The following is a 20,939-nucleotide window of genomic DNA, read 5'->3' on the forward strand; positions in this document are numbered from 1 at the left end:
AAGTTGTACATCCTGAATATCAGAAACTTCTGTAGAAGTGCCAGCAGCACAGATATGGCCTGCAGGAAAAGTCTGGGGCAGCTGCAGTGATGGGTAACGAGGGACCAGTGACTACCTGGAAGTGGGAGGAGAAAGGAGATCAGTAACAGTAACAGCCACGTCAGTCAGAGGAGCCTGTGCACTAACTGATCCCCAAGAAGAACAGCTGAAGGGATGGAACAAACAGCTATGAAATTCGGCACTCGTGCTCTGGGTTACATTGCTGTGCAGTGGGACTCAGCTGAGCCACAGTCTCTGTAGCTGTATGTCAGCTAGTCCCTGTCAGGGACATGGGAATGCCACAATTCTGTGGCCATGGACTCTGCAGCAGAATCTCAGCTTTCATTTAAAAATTATGCTCCCAGCCACCACAACTGCAAAAGAAGCTTTGAAAACTGTGAGCAGAGTGTAAACACCTGCCCAAGTCTGTAAGCAACTTAACGCCCGCCTCTGAGTGAAGTGTGCTCCACGCATCAGCCCAGTGGGGAAGCTGAAACCTCAAGATGGCAATTTCAACGTCAACATTATTAACGATTTCACTGTTCATCATCTTAGCACAACTACCCAGGTAACAGGAACTGCGAACTGGGGAGAGGAAGCAGCACAGAATGGTGATATTACTTACCTACCACAGCTGGAGACTTCATTTATTGAGGGCCCAATCCTGTAAAGCACTGAATGCCTTCTCTAAGGGGCTGAGGGCACTCAGCACCTTCCAGGATCGGGTCCTAAATGTCTGCAAAGCACTGTGGATCTAAACCCTTGCTTGTGGCAGGGAAGGTTGTCTCTATGCAGGTATTTTGGGAATGATTTGGGCTTAGCTTGTTTTCAGAAAGCAGTTCTGTTCATCTTGCAGATGATATGAGTGGAGAGGAATCGTGTGCAGTGCCTCCATGCCACTATCTGCTTGTTAAAATCTGAAAGTCGGTGGCTAAAAGGCTAACAAAAACAGATGTTTGGCAAATTCATTTTAAAATCAAGTTGCAGATTGACATGCTGTAATCTGCGCACACGTGTTGAAATGCTTTTTGTCTGGGATGAAGTAGCTGGATGAGTGGGGAAGACAGCACTATACTTTAATACAAGGTCTCTGGCGCTGTCTATGACCTTAAGTACCAACGACTATGTGAGCAAGCCAAGGTGGCCAGGAGCATAGTAAGTGCTAGAAACATCTGACCATGGATCAGGAGAATGGTACCTTCTGTAGTCAGAAGAGAGGATGTACCACGTGTCAGCAACCTGACTTTCAGGAGCTGACAAGACCCCTCCCCATGCTGACAGCAAGTGCTTCAACTTCACGACACAGGCCCCAAGAGGGACGATGCCAAAGCTGCCTTGAATTAGGAAATACAGAATCCTCTATTCTTCAGCAGTTACTTTCTTGGGCTTTTAGGTTTACTTGCATCTCCCACAAAATATGAAACTCTTCACTCTTTGCAAGCTGGCAGAACCGCACATTGTGAACTTCAAGGCAGTGACAGATGGATTCAATCACAATCACCTCTTATCAGATAGTTTCTCAGCCAAACTGATGAAGACTGACAGACCTACCGAGATTTCTGCATTCATTGCTCTACATTTCACCACACTGCGAGATGACCACTGGCAGTTTGGGTTTGTTATTTGGACCAGTAGGTACATTCTGGGGGGACAAAAAATCCACACAGTTACAAGGTATAAATACACAGCAAGTTAGTGGGAGTCACAAGCTATTTTGAGAGGCTGGATAAGAGACTCATGCTAACTGAGCCTCACGAATACGGAGGAACTGCACTTGGACTATGTCTGACTCATGCCTGCTGCTCTTTCATTTCCTCTTCTCTTCTGCAGCAATGTCCTTGGACCCTCACCTAGAGCCAGCTAACTGCCTCTTTACTGCAGAGCTGAGAGACATGGGAGAGACTCTGACCTCACAAATGGGGAACAAAGTGAAGGCAGCAAAGATACATGTAGCTTCCAGTGAGATGCAATATGGATCATGTCACTTGAGATATCTTTGGCTTTAGGTCTTTGATACTGTAATTAGTGTCACTTTAAAGAGAAAAGCAACCCCACATTTGTACAGAAGGGGGAGCTATTGAGTAAGGGTGCACCAGGTGCATCCTCAGAAATCACACATCATTCTGGACTTGGGCCAATGCTCTTTGTGTGTGTCACTTAATTTCTTTCTACTATGCCCATCATGGGCATCCTACAAAAGAGGTACACAGTTATCCTCCTTTTGTTTATTAAAGTACTTCTGGTGGGAAACACCGCAAGAGGAATCTCCTGGTCTCCAGCCCTGGTTATAACGACTCTAAGCTACGTGGCAGTTTTGGTCTCTTCTGTGTTGGCTACACCTCCAATTTACTGCACTCAGACAAGGTGATCAAGGAAAGTTTACACTTTCTGTATATCTAACAGAAAATTTTAACAAAAGTCACCTATACAGTGGTTTTCTTAAAACAGAGCTAGCAATAAAGGAATTGTGCTGTATGATTCCCAGCATGAGACCTTCTCGGTGAAGGTTAACATGAGGCTTTAAGTGGAGCTGTTGTCAGCTCTGTAATGTCTTTCCCCCTCTGGATTCTCTATTCCTGGCTCAGCTCTGGGATCCAATATTTGCACTCAAGCACCCAGTCAGAAAGCAGAATGCCGGGGGTGCTCTGTCTATTCAGCCATCCATCACAGTGGTACACTGACACTTTACAAGAGTGTATTAACAGGCCCTGTGTGTTTATTAGCCACACACCATTCTAAATATGGAATTCACTGGTCAACACACAGATGTGTGTATCTGCAGCACCTGGAAACCTTGTTTAATATTGATTATTAGAAGGTGTTGATTAGATTTCAACTGAAGAACTCAGGGAATTTATCATCCCCTTCACATTACCATGCAGTATCACAGAACCAATCTCCCTTACATTCCTGTTCTCAACTTGTAAATCAAACAGGTTTGCAGAAAGGACTCTATGCGCCACAACCAAACCCATCTGAACAAGCTTCCCCAGTCACTGACTGGCTCCTCCAACTGCACAGCACAATTCTCCCTGTGTCTTGCTAAGTAAATCTACATGACGGACTCCCTCACTGCAGAGGGCACAGCCCCTGCAAGGCGCTCCCTGGCACTATTGTTACATCATTATCCTGCACATGGACAGGGAGGGAACATGAAGCCCGGATTACTGCCACATGCGACTATCTGGCATGCACATTCATGAACAGGATGGGGACCTAAACTTACTTCAATTTTTCTCATGACAAGGAGCCCATCAACAATTTTACCTGTAAGGGAAAAAGAATATTTACTAGTAGCAGTTCTATACTGCACTTATTCACCTTTTCTGTAGTCCCAGATTGTCAAGTACAGATGATACTTTACTCTAATTTCTCATACCTCTGAGATTCCTTCGCTTTGGACTTGGCTACCTCTCCATGCACCATTCTTTGCCCCAGCGATGTGTCTCACCCATTTATAACTACTGGACACTGTGGGCAGGGCCGTCCCTATCTATGGTGGTGCCCTATGCAGCCGGAGCACCTGCACTCAAGGGCTGCAGGGGCAGGAGCTGTGGGGGGCAGCAGCAGGGCAGGGAGGCCCAGGGGACTAGTGGGGCGCCTGCAGCAGGAGTCCCCCCCTCTCCCCCCCCACATTCACCGGTGGCAGCGGGAAGCAGAGTGACCCGGCCTCAGCCTGCTCCACTCTCCCCAGCTTCCTGCCCTGTCGCTTGGGGGAGGGGGCTTGAAGGAAGGGGTCAGGCCCACCCCCGCACTCACAGCAGTGGCGGCTGGGAGCTGGCAGAGCGGGCTGGAGCCGGGTCGCTCTACTTCCCGCCACTGCCGCGTATGGGCCCGACCCTTTCTGCCGGCTCCAGTACCCCCGCTAATCCCACGGGCCGCGTTGCTTGGGGGAAGGGGTGGAATGGAGGTGGGGTGGGGGCGGAGCAGGGGGGCTGGGGCTGGCCGCTGGAGCCAGTGCCGTATACGCAGCATGCAGCTGCCTAGGGCACCACGAAATTTGATGCCCCAAATTACGTGGTGCCCTAAACAGCTGCGTATTCTGCATATGCCTAAGGATGGCCCTGCCTGTGGGGTTGTTATAGATCTGATAAAGGGTTCATAAATAATACAACTACAACCTTCCCAGACATGGGGCTGGTGTCTATATCTTCAGGACAGGCAATGTGCATCTTCCCAGCAGGTAGGGCGTGCACGGAAATCAGACTGAGACTCTGGTGTATTATTAGAAATAATCCCACTGATGGAGATGCAGTTTGTGTTGTTTGTGAACTGCAAAAATGGCTATTATCAAATATTTATATTGCATAGTGCCCTGAGGACCCAATAAGGAGCCAATATTAGACATTAGTTCAGTAATAAGAGGAGACAGACCCGCCCGTAAGATCTTACAGTCTAGGACACAACGTGTGCTTTTGTAAAATTACGGTATGCAAACTCTAGTGTCACTGCTATTTCACCACGCCACATAAAATAAGCATCAGTTCTCCCCATCTTTCCCTCAAACAAGCCGTCATTAGCTGGCTGATTTATTACTGCTTTCACAATAGCAGTAGGTTTCGAGGCACATTTCCATAGAAGCTCTTACTCCACTTGTGTAAGATTAATGGGAAACGACAACAAAAACCATGTGGTTGAACCGGAAGGGGTAAATGATCAGGATATCACACTGTGCTGCAGCTACTCACCAAACACAACATGCTTCCCATCCAGCCAGTCACATTTGGAGCACGTGATGAAGAACTGACACCCGTTTGTACTTGGACCACTGTTGGCCTGATTGAAAATGCAAAAACAAAACACAAAAAAGTTAGGGAATAGAACATCTCAAGCCAGAGGCGCCTGAAATGAGAGTGAGCTGTCACTCCTGGACTAGATTCTAAAGTTAATATTGGCTCCACAATATGTAGAGCAAAGAAAAAAGCAAGAAGTGCCATGTGCTATGATGGGGACTGTGGCCTCAGAGCCCTTGCTGAGCAATAACAGATCATCTGAATCTGATCTGTGGATAGTTCTCTGAAAACATCCACTCAATGTGCAGTGGCAGTCAAAAAAGCAAACAGAATGTTGGGAATCATTAAGAAAGGGAGAGATAATAAGACAGAAAATATCATATTGCCTCTGTATAAATCCATGATACGCCCACATCTTGAATACTGCGTGCAGATGTGGTCGCCCCATCTCAAAAAAGATATACTGGACTTGGAAAAGGTTCAGAAAAGGGCAACAAAAATGATTAGGGGTATGGAACGGCTGCCGTATGAGGAGCGATTAATAAGACTGAGACCTTTCAGCTTGGAAAAGAGACAACTAAGGGGGGATATTATAAAGGTCTATAAAATCATGACTGGTGTGGAGAAAGTAAATAAGGAAATGTTATTTACTCCTTCTCATAACACAAGAACTAGGGGCCACCAAATGAAATTAATAGGCAGCAGGTTTAAAACAAACAAAAGGAAGTATTTTTTCACATAACGCACAGTCAACCTGTGGAACTCCTTGCCAGAGGATGTAGTGAAGGCCAAGCTATAACAGGGTTTAAGAAAGAACTAGATAAATTCATGGAGGATAGGTCCATCAATGGCTATTAGCCAATATGGACAGAGATGGTGTCCCTAGCCTGTTTGCCAGAAGCTGGGAATGGGTGACAGGGGATGGATCACTTGATGATTCCCTGTTCTGTTCATTCCTTCTGGGGCACCTGGCATTGGCCACTGTCGGAAGACAGGAGACTGGGCTAGATGGATCTTTGGTCTGACCCAGTATGGCCATTCTTATGTTATTTGTGAGTGTGTGCAGCCAGCTGGCTCTCAGAGATTTTTCTGTGGCTCTGTAAGAGCTTTGGGGCCAGCATAATACTGTGTGGAGATCCATAACATCACACTGTGCTCTTGGGGGAAGGGTATGTCCTTTGTATTGATGACACTTACTGCATCATAGAAATTGTCACAGGTGAAGCTGAAAATTTAGGGATCTGTGTAGGGGAAAGTTATGGCTTTCTGCAGTTAGGAAGGGCGTTTAGGATTATAGGATAAACAGGTTAGCTGGATGTCTCTGCTAAAATGATCAGCAGTGAAACAGTTAATGATGAAATTTATGTAGCCCTCTACAGGTTTCAGAGTTAACAAGGCTCTGCAAGGTGTGGTGCAGTTCACACCTCTCAAAGCTGTCATTTCAGGCTGTCTCAGGAAGACATCACTGCATCAATTATACTCGGTTCATGTTTTCGAGGTTCTCTTTGCAGCCAGGCGGTGGCCCAGAAACAGGTTACTTAAATTAACACTGAGAAAGGAGAATTCTGCAACAAATTCTCCAGATTCAGAATCACAGACTATCTGGGGTTCTGCCCAGTCATGTTCCAGCACAACTGTCTATTATGGGGATACCATCCTCTGAAATAGCTAGTTAGTGACAACATACTGCACTAGATAAACCATTCGTCTGGTCCAGCATGGCATTTTGTATGTTCCAACCTACATACCTCATGTGGCTGTGTTTCTATAAAATGAAGCCTGGAGCATATATTATACAAGATTCAAACACTATTTCTATAGCTATTCAATTCCCCGACTCAACATTAGTTGGGGTGGTGTTTAATAACAATTAGCAGTTAGAGAAGAAAGACTTACTGGAGTGAAAAATATGTAAGACCAAATAATTCTACAAGCAGAGCAAATTAAACCTACCCCAACAATTCTAATAGATAAGGGTAAATTACTGACTGGACTGCTACCTTGAGTCATGTTCATTAGCACCTTACGCCATTATGGTTCCACTGAAGTCAATGGGAGCTACTTACAGAGTAAAATACTGCTCAACATGACAGAGTAGTAGAATCCGGCCCTAAATGAGGATTTTTCAGACGTTCTATGCAAGGTAGGAGACTTCTGCGAGCCAGGAGATAAGCTAAGAATCTCCACAAAGGAGCACAGAGCCATTTTAGTCCTACTACTTTGTCTTCTTATACTTACCATAGACAACAGCCCAGGAGCAGAATGTCTGAGTTTGAAGTTTTCATCTGCAAAGGGACCCCGGTATATACTAGCTACTCCAGTACCATCTCCCTGTATAAAGAGGAAGGCAGGTGTTCAAATCCCACCTCAATAAAAGTGCATTCTGTAGCATATATTTAAAATTCCCAGACAAACCGCTTTGTTAAATCAGTTTCAATTCAGAACATATTTCCATTTGAAAACGAGTGTTAACAAGAATGTTAGAATTGAAAACTTCTGAACATTTTAGAGTAAGGAAACTAGGAGTCAATGTTCTAAAAGTAACTATGATTCAGCCCTTGCTACCTCGCCCGCCTTCCTCATACTAGCCAGAGACTTGCTCCCATTGCCACATGAAACTACAGGAGAGCAACGACAGACAGTGTCAAGTGGGGGGTGGAGTCTAGGTCTCAGAGCCAGGAAACAAGAGGTTATGGATGGTAGCGAGTGGATCATTTTAGGGCTTGTCTACACTTACATTTTAGAGCGCTCTAATTTGCTGGCTCAGGGATGTGAAAAATCACCCCCCTGGGCGCAGCAAGTCAGAGCGCTTTAAAGCACTAGTGTAAATAGGCTCCGAGCGCCAGCGCTGGGAGCTAATCCCCTCGTGGAGGTGGATTACCAGAAGCGCTGGGAGAGCTCTCTCCCAGCACTCACCCACGACCACACTTGCACTTCAAAGCGCTGCCACAGGAGCATTCCCCCGACAGCGCTTTGAAGTTTCCAGTGTAGCCATGCCCTTAGGCACAGCAGACATTCTGGAGGAAACAGAAGGGAGGAGAGAAGGGAAGGCGTGGGTGGGAAGTTTAAAAGGGTCACAGGTGACAAATGAGGCAGAGATGGTGATAATGAAGGGTAAGCATGGTGGAAAGGTGGGGTTGGAGGAAGGCTCAGGGGTGAGGGCTAGCCTCCGCTGTTTTAAGTACAAAGAAGTGATCCCCTCAACTGGCTTTTCCAGTGGATGGCTGTCTGTGAGGCCTCAGATGAGGCGCTTATGGGAAGCAGATATTATAATTTTGCTGAAGTTCCAGCCATGCTGAGGCAGCTTTTACTCACCCCAACTGCCAGCATTCAGGCCTCAAAACAATTTATAAATTATACCAGCACAGTATGTCACTTCTGCAAATTAGAAGCTTGGACTGTTACAAAGGCATTTAGAACTTCTATGTAGGGTTGTGGATTAATCGCAGTTAACTCACGCGATTAACTCAAAAAAATTAATCGATTAATTGTACTGTTAAACAATAGAATACCAATTGAAATTTATTAAATATTTTTGGATTTTTGTATGGCACTGTAAAAATGATAAAAAATATTATTGTTCGATTCACCTTATACAAGTACTGAAGTGCAATCTCTTTATCATGAAACTACAACTTACAAATGTAGATTTTTTTTGTTACATAACTGCACTCAAAAACAAAATAATGTAAAACTTTACAGCCTACAAGTCCACCCAGTCCTACTTCTTGTTCAGCCAATCACTAAGACAAACAAGTTTGTTTACATTTACAGGAGATAATGCTGTAGGCTTATTTTCAATATGACCTGAAAGTGAGAACAGGCATTCGCATGGCACCCTTGTAGCTGGCATTGCAAGGTATTTACGTGCCAGATCTGCTAAATATTGCTGATGATGCTCATTTAAAAAAAAAAATAAAAAAGAAGAAGCGTTAATTAAATTTGTGACTAAACTCCTTGGGGGAGAACTGTATGTCCCCTGCTCTGTTTTACCCGCATTCTACCATATATTTCATGTTATAGCAGTCTCGGATGATGACCTAGCACATGTTCATTTTAAGAATACTTTCACTGCAGATTTGACAAAATGCAAAGAAGGTACCAATGTGAGATTTCTAAAGATAGCTACAGCATTCGACCCAAGGTTTAAGAATCTGAAGTGCCATCCAAAATCTGAGAGAGACGAGGTGTGGACGAGTTAAAAGAGCAACACTCCGATGCAGAACTACAGAACCCGAACCACCAAAAAAAAGAAAATCAACCTTCTGCTGATGGCATCTGACTCAGATAATGAAAATGAATGGGCGTTGGTCTGCACTGCTCTGGATTGTTATTGAGCAGAACCCGTCATCGGCATGGACACATGTCCCTTGGAATGGTGGTTGAAGCATGAAGGGACATATGAATGTTTAGTGCATCTGGCACGTAAATATCTTGCGATGCCAGCTACAACAGTGCCATGCGAACGCCTTTTCTGACTTTCTGGTGACATTGTAAACAAGAAGTGGGCAGCATTAGCTCCTGCAAATGTAAACAAACTTGTCTGAGCAATTGGCTGAACAAGAAGCAGGACTGAGTGGACTTGTAGGCTCTGTTTTATTTTTGAGTGCAGTTATTTTTGTACAATTCAATATTTGTAAGTTCAACTTGTATGATAAAGATATTGCACTACAGTACTTGTACTGGGTGAATTGAAAAATACTATTTCTTTTGTTTTTACAGTGCAAATATTTGTAGTAAAAAATAATATAAAGTGAGCACTGTACACTTTGTATTCTGTGTTGTAACTGAAATCAATATATTTGAAAATGTAGAAAATATCCAAAAATATTTAAATAAATGGTATTCTTGTATTGTTTAATACCACACGATTAATTTTTTTAACCGCATGATTAATTTTTTTTTAACCACTTGACAGCCCGACTTCCATGATGTCTACCAGGTGATTCCTACAAGTATTATTACTTGGGAGTGCAGGAGTGCCACTGCTTCCTCACAACCCTCCAGATCCAGAACTGTGCAGGGGAGACACCCTCTGGGGGCACTAGGGCTCCTGTGGCATACCCCTTGCCTTCAGACATGTGGCCTTAGGGAAAGAAACAGTGAGTTAGAACAAACCTGCCGGAGGCCAAAACTGGCAGAGCAGCTGCAGAAGCAGTGTAAGTAGGGGCTTCTAGACACGGATGATGTATTTTCCCCCCCGTTTTGACAGGACATTATTTTCCCCTGTGCTGACTGGTGTTTGCCCCAGCCCCCTCCTCTCTCCCGCTCCCCTTGTCTTTCTGTTTAGCTTAGACCCTCCCTCACTAAATCACACCAAACACTTTAAGAAAAAGCACAGTGGCACTAACATGATGTTTGCCGCTATCACTGCTTATTCTGCTCTGTACATTCTACCCTGTCACTGTTAGTCTTGCCTGGTTAGACTGCAAGATCTTCAAGGGAGGGGCCGGCTACTGCTCTCAGTCTAATGCCCAGCACAACGCTCTCAGTTGGTTCCCAGCTCTACAGTAATAAACAATTTTTTTCTCTCATAATTAGTAGTAGTAATAAGTTACAAGTGTCAATGGATCTTGTAATTTTTGCTAAACTTCTACTGGAAGTTGTCAGACGTCCCTGTGGGTTTTAGAAGAGCACTCACGAGTAAAGAACCTGACTTTAAACAAACATACGTGGCTAAACCAAGCTTCCTGTGGCCAGTTTGGGAGAGCTATCATCAAGAATCAAAGCATGACCATTTTTATTTGATTTGTTTTGAACAGCCAGCTGTTTTTCATTTTGCCAACTCATAATTCCAAGTGAAAAAAATAGCAATTTTCCCAACTCCCAAATAGCTCAATGAACCTCAAACTTCAAAAAATATTCTCCTCTTATCAAAGCATGAAGCCTAGAAATTTCAAGCAGAAATTATCTTTTAATTCTGAGACAGTTCAGTAGGGGAAAAACCATCAAACTTAGTCATCCTTAGTAGAAGCTCCATTTCCTCTAAATAGAGACGTTCTCGCCACACAGCCAATTATAATTTTTCTTCACCAGTGTGAGATGCAGTTTATGAAACACTGGTTAATCTGGTAGTGCAGAAAATTACACTTTCTTTTGAAAACATGAACGTCAAATTCAACCCTCAACTGGCAGACCAAACGTTCTCCAGAAAAGATGATGGAGAACATTGGTGTTATATGGAATGAACTCTCTCATGGTCAGAGGCACCTCCAGCAGGCCACGGAAACCCCACTTTGCAGAGGACGGTCATTGCGGCAGAAGAGCCTGGCACCTCTCACCCAAAGAAAGGGAATTTTTGCATGTCAGAAATACATGATGATTTAGCTAAATGCTGTTCCAGTTGCCGCAGAGAAAACATTTTGCCCAGTTCCCAGATACCTGTTTCCTAGCACGTTCCAATTTATTCCACTGCAGAGAGTAGGAAAACACCAGCAAAGCTTCTCAAGTAATATCTTCTCATAAGAGAAATAGTGAATAGAAAACAGATGAATATATACCCAGGAAAGATCCTTTAAGAAAGGAAAAGAACAACGAGTACTTACGTTTACAAAGTCACCTCCCTGTATCATGAAATCCTTAATGACTCTAAAGTAATAAAAAAAAAAAAGTTACTTTTTTCTGAAAAAACTTCTTGAGAAGCTTAATGTCAGTGAAAAATAGAGATATTCCCCACAATGCATCAATATATAATTCCCACTGTTTAAGCTAAAATGAATTGCGGCCCTTGGCCGTTAGATCTGGTGATGTACTCAAAGGGAACTGAACCCTGATCTCCAGAGAGGCAGAGAAAGGAGTAGGTACTGCCTGTATATTGGGTCAAAGGCACCTAGAAGGCTGTGGTTTCTCTCAGTAAGTACAACAGAAGGGCTAGCAAGAACTGCAGCGGACAGTCACCCACGACAGAGGTTACAGAAGGAAAACATAAATGCAGAGCTACTATTTTTTGACGTGTACAGCATGCCTCTGAGGCTAGGTCTACACTAGCTGGGGGTCGACCTAAGATACGCAACTTCAGCTACGCGAATAGCGTAACTGAAGTCGGCGTATCTTAGGTTGACTTACCTGGCTGTGAAGACGGTGGCGAGTCGACTGCTGCCGCTCCCCGTTGACTCCGCTTCCGCCTCTTGCCGCGGTGGAGTTCCGGAGTTGACGGCAGAGCAATCGGGGATCGATTTTATCGCGTCTACACTAGACACGATAAATCGATCCTGACAGATCAATCACTACCCCCGATAAATCGATCCAGCGGGTAGTGTAGACGTACCCTTAGTTTAAAGAAGTCCTTAAAAAGAGGGCTTTTTTTTTTTTTTTTTTAAATGGGGATATACCTATCTCATAGAACTGGAAGAGACCCTGAAAGGTCATCGAGTCCAGCCCCCTGCCTTCACTAGCAGGAACAAGTACTGATTTTGCCCCAGATCCCTTAGTGGCCCCCTCAAGGATTGAACTCACAACCCTGGGTTTAGCAGGCCAGTGCTCAAACCACTGAGCTATCCCTCCCCCTAAATGCCTCCAGAATGCCTGTAGTTCACCAAGCTGTTTTAAGCATTAGAAGGAAAAGTACTTACCTGTGGAAAGTGCTCCCTTTGTAACCTATTGGGACACCATCTTTCCTACAAGAAAAAGAAAGGGCATTGGGAGTCACTGCACCTCACAACACGAAACCCCCCCAGGAGTCTTTAGTCCCAAGAGCTCCAATCTGAGGAGATCAATTCCTATGTGCTGCCCTGACATGTTTCCCTCTTACACTGCTTGGGAGGGCAGCTCGTTTGGCAATATTGCAGTTTGTAGCCAATTCAGTCTGACAAACAGCAAAAATATTTTTGATGTCAACTGAGTGTTTTCCAAGAGTCTTCATTTTGCATTCATGCAGGTAACAAGACCATCATTGGCAGGAGGTTAAGAACAAGTACATCTTTTTCCTACTTTCTGTCCATAACTCTCCCTGCTTGTGTGAACTTACTGCTTAAGAGGAGGCAGAAATTGATCCTACATACCTGAATTCACCTGTACAAAATTGCCTGAAAAGAAAAAACAACAAATACAGCAGTGAGTGAGTCACTTTGAAAAGTTATTTGAAAATCAAGGACACAAATTATTATCCACTGAATATTTCACAGAAGAGGACTAGCAGGGATGTCCATTATTAGAAGGAATAAATGACACTGTCTCTAGAAGCAGGTGCCATCAAGAGCTGTTAGTAACTTTCAGCTCCCCAGGTTTGTTTCTGTAGCTGGGAGAGGGATAGGACCAGACGGATACTGGGGCTTCTAAGAGGCAGGAGAAGTGGAACTGGGCAGCACTTTGTGGAGGTCTGTGATGGACGAGCATACACTTGCTCATCTTGAGGGACTGGGCTGTCTGGTGTGCAAGACACCCTTCAGCCAGAGGTAAGCAAGAAGGGGGCCAAGTTAGTAAGTTGCCAGCTCTCTTGTGTGCTGAGGTGCTATGGGAGGAAGGGGCAAACATGAACAGAGTGGGCTGCTGGGTTTCTGAGTCATGCACACATCTCCCAAGCAGGTTGACTCACTCCTCTTTTCTGAGCATGTGGGAGTAGCTGCTTGGGCCAGGCACTCCTTCCTTAGGAACTAGTAAAAGTCTAGCCAGTCTGAATGTACAGCTGAGTTTTGCTCACTCTGTGGACTGAATCTCACAAGGAGATAGCATAAAATTTGGTGCCTGGGTGGTCATGGAGAGATATAACAGTAAGGCCACCACACCTGCTAGGCTATTTCCAATATGGAGACTTGATGTGGGGGATAAGAGTCTTAACCCTGCCCCTTACCATTAGAGGACCAGTTAAAAGTAAAAGTTCAGAGGAAATTATTAATGTCTGAGGAGAAGAGTTTAGACAAACCCGTGACCATTCCCACCCTCCCCAGAATGTGACTCAATGGAAGCAGTGGTGGGCAGGAAAACACGGATGCTCAGTAGGATTTCCTAGAGGTGAAAAAAAATGGCCGGGGTAACATTGGTCTGGCTTCTGGCAGCCTAGCAAGCAGGTACTATTAGTCCAGAAGGTGCATCCTGTGCTCCAGATTCTAAGATTTAGTTTAATTTAAACCTCTAGTCTTGAATATTATAAAGACATCTTAAAACATGACCTCAGTGTAACTGATGCAGTGATGTCTGGCTGGATCTGCAGAGAGCCTGAAACTAAGGGCTGGTCTATACTTAGCCGCTAGTTCAGCGGCTGGAAATCGAACTTCCTGGTTCGATTTATCGCGTCTGGTCTGGACGCGATAAATCGAACCAGGAAGTGCTCGCCGTCGACTGCGGTACTCCATCTCAACGAGAGGAGTACCGTGGAGTCGATGGGGGAGCCTGCCTGCCCCGTGTGGACCGCGTCTGAACCGCAGTAAGTTCGAAGTAAGGTATGTCAACTTCAGCTACGTTATTCACGTAGCTGAAGTCGCGTACCTTACTTTGACTTGAGGGGTTAGTGTAGACCAGGCCTAAGCTTTGAGAAATGTGAACTACCCCTCTCATCTGAATGGGATGTTGGCTCTGAAATCCAGTTTAATTGTCAACACGGTTAATGATTTCCTTGCTGATGAAAGCAGATGTTAAAGAGGGCTGATCGCATGTGCAATCTGCTGCATGTGGCAGCTCACGCGTGTGCAGAAACTCAGTGCACAACCACCCCTAAAATCTCTTCCCAGTCAGACACCATGCAGCGCAGGGCTGCCCCACTACAGGGAGGGATCAGGTATGGGGCTGTCCTACCATGAGTTGCTGCGTGACCGACCCCCAGGCATTGGGCTGCCTCAGTGGGAGCAAAGTGTCACAGGCTACCTGAAATTCTCCGCCGTTTTGGGCACAACGTCAGCGAACAGCTCCACCTTCATGCGGCCGATCTCCTGGCGGGACAGAGAGTATCAGCGCCGGGCCCGCCCGCCGAAGGGCTACGACCCCACCTCTTCCCCCGGCCCGAGCCCCCGCATCCCCCCGCCTCTTCCCCCGGCCCGAGCCCCCGCATCTTCCCCCGGCCCGAGCCCCCACGCCGCAACCCCCAGCCCGAACCCCCGCACCCCCCCGCCTCTTCCCCCGGCCCGAGCCCCCGCACCCCCCCGCCTCTTCCCCCGGCCCGGGCCCCCGCTCCCCCCTCCGCAATCCCCGGCCCAAGCCCCGCACCCCGCCCGCCTCTTGCCCCCGCCGAGCCCCGCTCTCTCCCCGGCCCCTCCCGCGGACCCGGGCGCCGCAGTGGCCCAGCCCCCACCTGGCCGCCGACGCTGACATCGAAGAAGACCACGGGGTTGTTGGGGTTGGCTGCCAGCACCGCCATGGCGACCCGCCCTCACCCGGAACCGGAACCCGGCCACCGGCCTCCTCCGGCAGCATGGCGGGCCTGCCTCAGACACGCGCGTGCGCAGCAACACGTGCTCCGCTCTAGGGCGGGAGGGGCCGCGCAGTGCGAAGAGCTGTAGGAATTTGCTAGGTCGGAGGCACTGCGCATGCGCAGTAACATCTGCTGAAGCCGCTGCCCTTTGGCAGAAGGTTCTGCCGTCTGCTTTCCACACGGGGGTGGCCAGGGTCCGAGCAGTGGGCGGGAATAGCCGGGGGCGTCAAGCCGCTGGAGGCGGGGTTAGGATGGGGCTGAAGGGCAGCATCAGGGCTGGGGGGAGGAGCCGGGGTTAAGCCCAGGGGTGAGGCGGTGGCAGAGGGGGGAACAGTTACCTCAGGGGGGCTGAGACATCAGTGTTTGCAAAAAGGGGGGGGCGGCAGAGGGGCTTTTTATTCCCCCCCCGCCAGACAGCAACTCTCAGCATGGACTTCCCTGGGCTATGTTCTCCCACTGCCTAGTCAATGCTGCTCCTCCTTGTCTGATGGAACCTACTGAGGTGCTGCAGGAGACTTAATTCAGAATCTCTTATCAGTGTATCTGACTCAGGGCCGGCCCACAACATTTTGGCCCCTGAGGCCAGGAGCTCAAATGACGCCCCCAGACCCCCTCGCTTGGGCCAAAACTTTGAAAGGTCTCAATTCTGCCTTCTTCCTGTTCTACTCCTTTCATGGTACGGCTCTGCTACCTACCCCAATAAAGGAGAACTAACAACTTACAATGCCTTGTTCAAAAATTTTCAGTAACATTTTACTTTCAAACATCTGAACAGCAAATGTAACTTTTTTTGTCTGCATAGTAAACACTGGCATTTTAATCTCTTTGAATAATCAAAGTGGTGCTTTCCGGGCCTTCTTGGTTGCAAAGATCTGAACCGCTTCCTGAAGGTCCACAGTCTGGGCCAGCTCTATTGAGATGGTTGCAAGGCCAACCAGCCTCTCCTGTATCATTGTGGAGCGCAGATGTGGTTTTATTAACTTCAGCTTGGAGAAGCTGCGTTCTCCACTGGCAGCTGTTACAGGAAGTGTTAGAAGTATGCACAGAGCAACAAAAGCATTTGGAAAGAGGGTAGACATCTTATTTGTGCACATATATTCCAGAACAGCCTTTGGAGTTGATCCTGCTGAAATGTATCTTGAAAAGGCTTTCAGTTCATCACCTAAGTCACTCGCATCAATATTGCGCATGTCATCATGTGTCAACACTGTCTCTAGTGCCCTGCACTGCTGGTGTAGGTCTTCTTCAGGTACAGTGAGGAGTTTTGGAATATCATACAACATCCCAAATATACTGCTGTGTTCCTTGAGCTGCATGAAATGTTCTTCAACTGACTGTATTGCACAATCTAGCACCTGGTTAGAGAATTCAACTTTGAATTGTTGTTTGGGGTCTCTTATGAGATTATCCCGGGCCTCATAATCAAAATGTCATCTTCTTCGGTGACTCTTGTATTCTTGAATGGGTGGGAAAATAGCTTCAGTGTGAAGTTCCTCTGCCAACTTCTGTGCACTCTTCAGAACGTTTTGAAATCCCTTATCTGAGCGGTAAAACTGTAGGTATGACTTTGCTTTGTCCAGTTGTTCCATTGCTCCAGATACATCAAGGTCAACACCTTGGAGTCTCTTGCTTACAACATTTATTTCAAACAGTATGTCATGCCACAACACTAAGCCACACAGAAATTTGAAGTTATGTATGTTTCTGGTGATTCCATTTCCCTCTGCCACTGTTCTCCCACAAACAGTTCCTGTCATAGCATTATCCTCCATAATGGCAACTATGGCATCATCTATCTTCCCAATTTGGTGTTTGATAGGCTTTATCACCTCCATTCGACTTTCCCTTCGTGTGGCACTCAGTGGTTTCAGTGTCAGAGAGGATGTTCCCAGATGTTGCTTCAAAATTTACCATCGATGAGTTGATGCAGAGAAAAACACATAGATGCTTTGAATTACATTAAAAAATTAAGCAGCCTCACTAGAAGCTGATGCTGCATCACTGACCACCAAGTTCAATGAATGAGAACTGCATGGGACAAAAAAAGCTCGAGGGTTTAACTCTCGGATCCGTGTCTGCACTCCTCTGTTCTTTCCTCTCATGTTGGCACCATTATCGTAGCTCTGACCTCTCATGTCAGCTATTGCAATTCCTGTATCTTCCAGCTTTTTAAGAAGCACATTTGTCATACCAGCTCCTGTAGTATCATCAATGTCAATACATTCTAGAAAATGCTCTCTGACAGTCACCATTGCAGGGACATTTTCACCAGGTTCTGTTGTTGTTACAAAATGCACCATTAAAGTAATTTGTTCCGTATGGCTGATGTCAGGTGTGCAGTCCAGAATAACAGAGTAATATCTTGCTGACTTCAGATCTGCCACAATCTTCTGTTTGACTTTTGTTGCCAGTAACTGTATGATCTCATTTTGAATTGTTTTTCCAAGGTAGTTGTGTGTGTACATTTCTTGGGTGGTGACTCTGCTTAGATGCTCCTGGAGTACAGCATCAAACTCAGCCATCAGCGCCACAATTTTAAGGACGTTTCCATTCTTTGGCACATACAGCTGATCTGAAGTGCCACGCAGTGCTAGGTTTTGGGTAGCAAGCATTCTCACAATGGCAATGAGCCTTTGCAATCTTCTCTTGATGCTGATCATCTGTGGTGGCCTTTAACCTTAGTCTCATCTCAAGCTCTTTCCACCTATGGAATGCTCTCTGGTGATTTGCTGCCTTCTCACGGCATGCCAGATTTCTAGCCAGATTTTTCCAGTCCTTTGTTTCTGTAGAACCCAATGTGGCTGGAACATTAGACTGGAAGAGTTTGCAACAAAAACAGTATGCAGCATTCTGGATTTTTGAGTACATAAGCCATGGCCTCTCTACTTTGTCATCATTGGGGATTTCACGCCAATGTGTTGGATAGAAACTTCTATTTTCATTGTCTTTGGGGAACATGAAGTTTTTCACTTGCTGTGGCCCGTGCAGTACAAGGAAGTCCCTCAGGCTACTGCTCAAGTGGGTCCACAGTCCTGGATCATCTAGACTTAAGGAACTAAACTCAGCAGCAGCTGTTTCTTGCGCCTCCACCACACTCTTCTCTGATCTACACTTTTCTTCAGGAATGTGCAGGGTTCCATCCATCTGAGATGGAGATATGAATGCTGCAGTAACTGCCAGGTCACCTGCACTCTGACTAACTGGAAGACCAGGCATCTCCTCACCACTCACATCCTCACTGGGGCCGGAAGGCTCACCATGAACATTTGTGTCTATGTACATATGTGTCTCAGGAGAGCTCCTGCCTGCTTGGATAGAAAAGCTTCTTTTGCTTTCTTTCTTTTTCTGAATGCTGCCCCAGAGGGGCGTTTTCTTCTTTCACTCATGACTGCTGTTCTGTGCCAGCCACCAAATGAAATTAATAGGCAGCAGGTTTAAAACAAATAAAAGGAAGTTCTTCTTCACACAGCACACAGTCAACTTGTGGAACTCCTTACCTGAGGAGGTTGTGAAGGCTAGGACTATAACAGCGTTTAAAAGAGAACTGGATAAATTCATGGAGGTTATGTCCATTAATGGCTATTAGCCATGATGGGTAAGGAATGGTGTCCCTAGACTCTGTTTGTCAGAGAGTGGAGATGGATGGCAGGAGAGAGATCATTTGATCATTACCTGTTAGGTTCACTCCCTCTGGGGCACCTGGCATTGGCCACTGTTGGTAGACAGGATACTGGGCTAGATGGACCTTTGGTCTGACCCAGTACAGCCGTTCTTATGTTCTTATGTTCTAGAGTGGCTCTCAACACTCAATTGAAGGGGACAAATAAGCAGGCTGGTAGCAGGGCCTGAGTGAGGGAAGATATCAGCATCTTAAGGGCCTAACTGGCTCCTACTGCTTCGGTTGACTGCCTGTTCTCCTCAAGTGGGTTCAGGGAAGCAGCAGGAAACAAGAAGCTCCCTGAGAAGCTGGTGTGAATCAGCTCCTGGGGGTGCTAGAGAGGTCATAAGAGGCTCCTCCTCCTCTCTCTCCCTGCAGCTCCTGCTGCTTTCTGTTCTTCCCTCTCATCTCTTCTCCTGCCTGCCTGTTATGTCTCTTGTGCCCTCCTTCCTCCAGCACAGCACTCCACCATCTCTGTGCATCTAGAACAGGGAGAATACATATGCACCAGCAGCAGACACAATTGTCTACACTCTGGGTCCTAGTGTCGCCTTCTTCCCCCCCCCACACACACACAGTTTGGCACCCGAAGCAGCCGCCTCAGTTCGCCTCATGGTAAGGCCAGCCCTGATCTGACTGCATAAAGTTTCATAGCAGTTCACAAATTTGTCTTTGCTGCTGCTGGGATTCCCTGAATTACTCTTAGCACTTCATCATTTAGCTTTGATATTGTGCAGATGCATGTCATTGTGGTATTTAATTTATATTTTAACAACAAATACTCTTTGAAAACATGTATAAGTAAGTACTCGCTAGTAGTTTTAGCAATGACATCTGTGTTTCTAGTATTGTTTTTTACTGTGATTTCCAATTTTGCAGATGACACTAAACTGGGAGGCGTGGTAGATACACTGGAGGGTAGGGATCGGATACAGAGGGACCTAGACAAATTAGAGGATTGGGCCAAAAAAAACCTGATGAGGTTCAACAAAGACAAGTGCAGAGTCCTGCACTTAGGACGGAAGAATCCCATTCACTGTTACAGACTAGGGACCGAGTGGCTAGGTAGCAGTTCTGCAGAAAAGGATCTAGGGGTCACAGTGGACGAGAAGCTGGATATGAGTCAACAGTGTGCTCTTGTTGCCAAGAAGGCTAACGGCATTTTGGGCTGTATAAGTAGGGGCATTGCCAGCAGATCGAGGAACGTGATCGTTCCCCTTTATTCGACATTGGTGAGGCCTCATCTGGAGTACTGTGTCCAGTTTTGGGCCCCACACTACAAGAAGGATGTGGAAAAATTGGAAAGAGTCCAGTGGAGGGCAACAAAAATGATTAGGGGGCTGGAGCACATGACTTATGAGGAGAGGCTGAGGGAACTGGGATTGTTTAGTCTCCAGAAGAGAAGAATGAGGGGGGATTTGATAGCTGCTTTCAGCTACGTGAAGGGGGGTTCCATAGAGGATGGAGCTCGGCTGTTCTCAGTGGTGGCAGATGACAGAACAAGGAGTAATGGTCTCAAGTTGCAGTGGGGGAGGTCTAGGTTGGATATTAGGAAACACTATTTCACTAGGAGGGTGGTGAAGCACTGGAATGCGTTACCTAGGGAGGTGGTGGAGTCTCCTTTCTTGGAGGTTTTTAAGGCCTGGCTTGACAAAGCCCTGGCTGGGATGATTTAGTTGGGAATTGGTCCTACTTTGAGCAGGGGATTGGACTAGATGACCTCCTGAGGTCCCTTCCAACCCTGATATTCTATGATTCTATTATTCTAATTTGGAATTTTTAATTTAACTTTTTCTTATTATTTTTAGAGCAGAAGTTTATTCTGTTGGATCATCTGACTTCCAATCTGACTGAATTTCTGACCTGGTCTCAGAACTTTGTTTTCATTCAGTCCACTAATGGTGATTGCCTTTTGTGACTGTTATTTTGCCTCTCAATCCAGCCCTTAGAGTTTTTCCGCATGCCATTGCTTGTGTGTAGAACTTGATTCTCAAATATTCAATAAAGGCAGTATACTATCTCATGGGACATCCTTCTCAAAGGCAAAAATCTACTGTAATTTTTGCTAAACATTAGAACTGCTGTAGTGGGTCAGACTAATAGTTCATCTAGTCCAGTATCCTATCTTCTGACAGCAGCCAGTGCCAGGTGCTTCAGAGGGAATGAA

General features: G+C 46.1%; 1 protein-coding gene across 2 annotated transcripts; it reads right to left on the bottom strand.

The window, feature by feature from the left end:
* PPIH (peptidylprolyl isomerase H) lies at positions 1 to 15,072 on the bottom strand. 2 transcript variants are annotated; one of them, XM_026660071.2, is made up of 10 exons: positions 14,995 to 15,072; positions 14,571 to 14,635; positions 12,773 to 12,796; positions 12,344 to 12,388; positions 11,318 to 11,360; positions 7,011 to 7,103; positions 4,728 to 4,815; positions 3,266 to 3,306; positions 1,591 to 1,681; positions 1 to 115 (listed from the first exon to the last, which is right to left on the bottom strand). In XM_026660071.2, exons 1-9 carry the CDS (start codon positions 15,058 to 15,060, stop codon positions 1,613 to 1,615), a joined length of 534 nt encoding a protein of 177 aa, XP_026515856.1. In that variant the 5' UTR covers positions 15,061 to 15,072; the 3' UTR covers positions 1 to 115; positions 1,591 to 1,612. The 2 variants fall into 2 exon arrangements, with proteins under 2 accessions (XP_026515856.1, XP_026515857.1); XM_026660072.2 differs by lacking the exon at positions 14,995 to 15,072 and having other exon boundaries at positions 14,502 to 14,578.
* Between the last annotated feature and the right edge of the window lie 5,867 nt (positions 15,073 to 20,939).

This window comes from Terrapene carolina, unplaced genomic scaffold, assembly GCF_002925995.2.
Source record: "Terrapene carolina triunguis isolate 2854851 unplaced genomic scaffold, T_m_triunguis-2.0 Scaffold714, whole genome shotgun sequence".
Classification (NCBI taxonomy): domain Eukaryota; kingdom Metazoa; phylum Chordata; order Testudines; family Emydidae; genus Terrapene; species Terrapene triunguis.

What these genes read in the sequence shown, in the direction of transcription:
- PPIH (XM_026660071.2), bottom strand. Translation starts at nt 15,060, where the DNA reads ATGGCGGTGCTGGCAGCCAACCCCAACAACCCCGTGGTCTTCTTCGAT. An exon ending in AAAGGGAGCACTTTCCACAG is followed by an intron (nt 11,361 to 12,343) that starts GTAAGTACTTTT and finishes TTATTACTTTAG; the next exon opens with AGTCATTAAGGATTTCATGA. An exon ending in AGGGAGGTGACTTTGTAAAC is followed by an intron (nt 7,104 to 11,317) that starts GTAAGTACTCGT and finishes CTCTTTATACAG; the next exon opens with GGAGATGGTACTGGAGTAGC.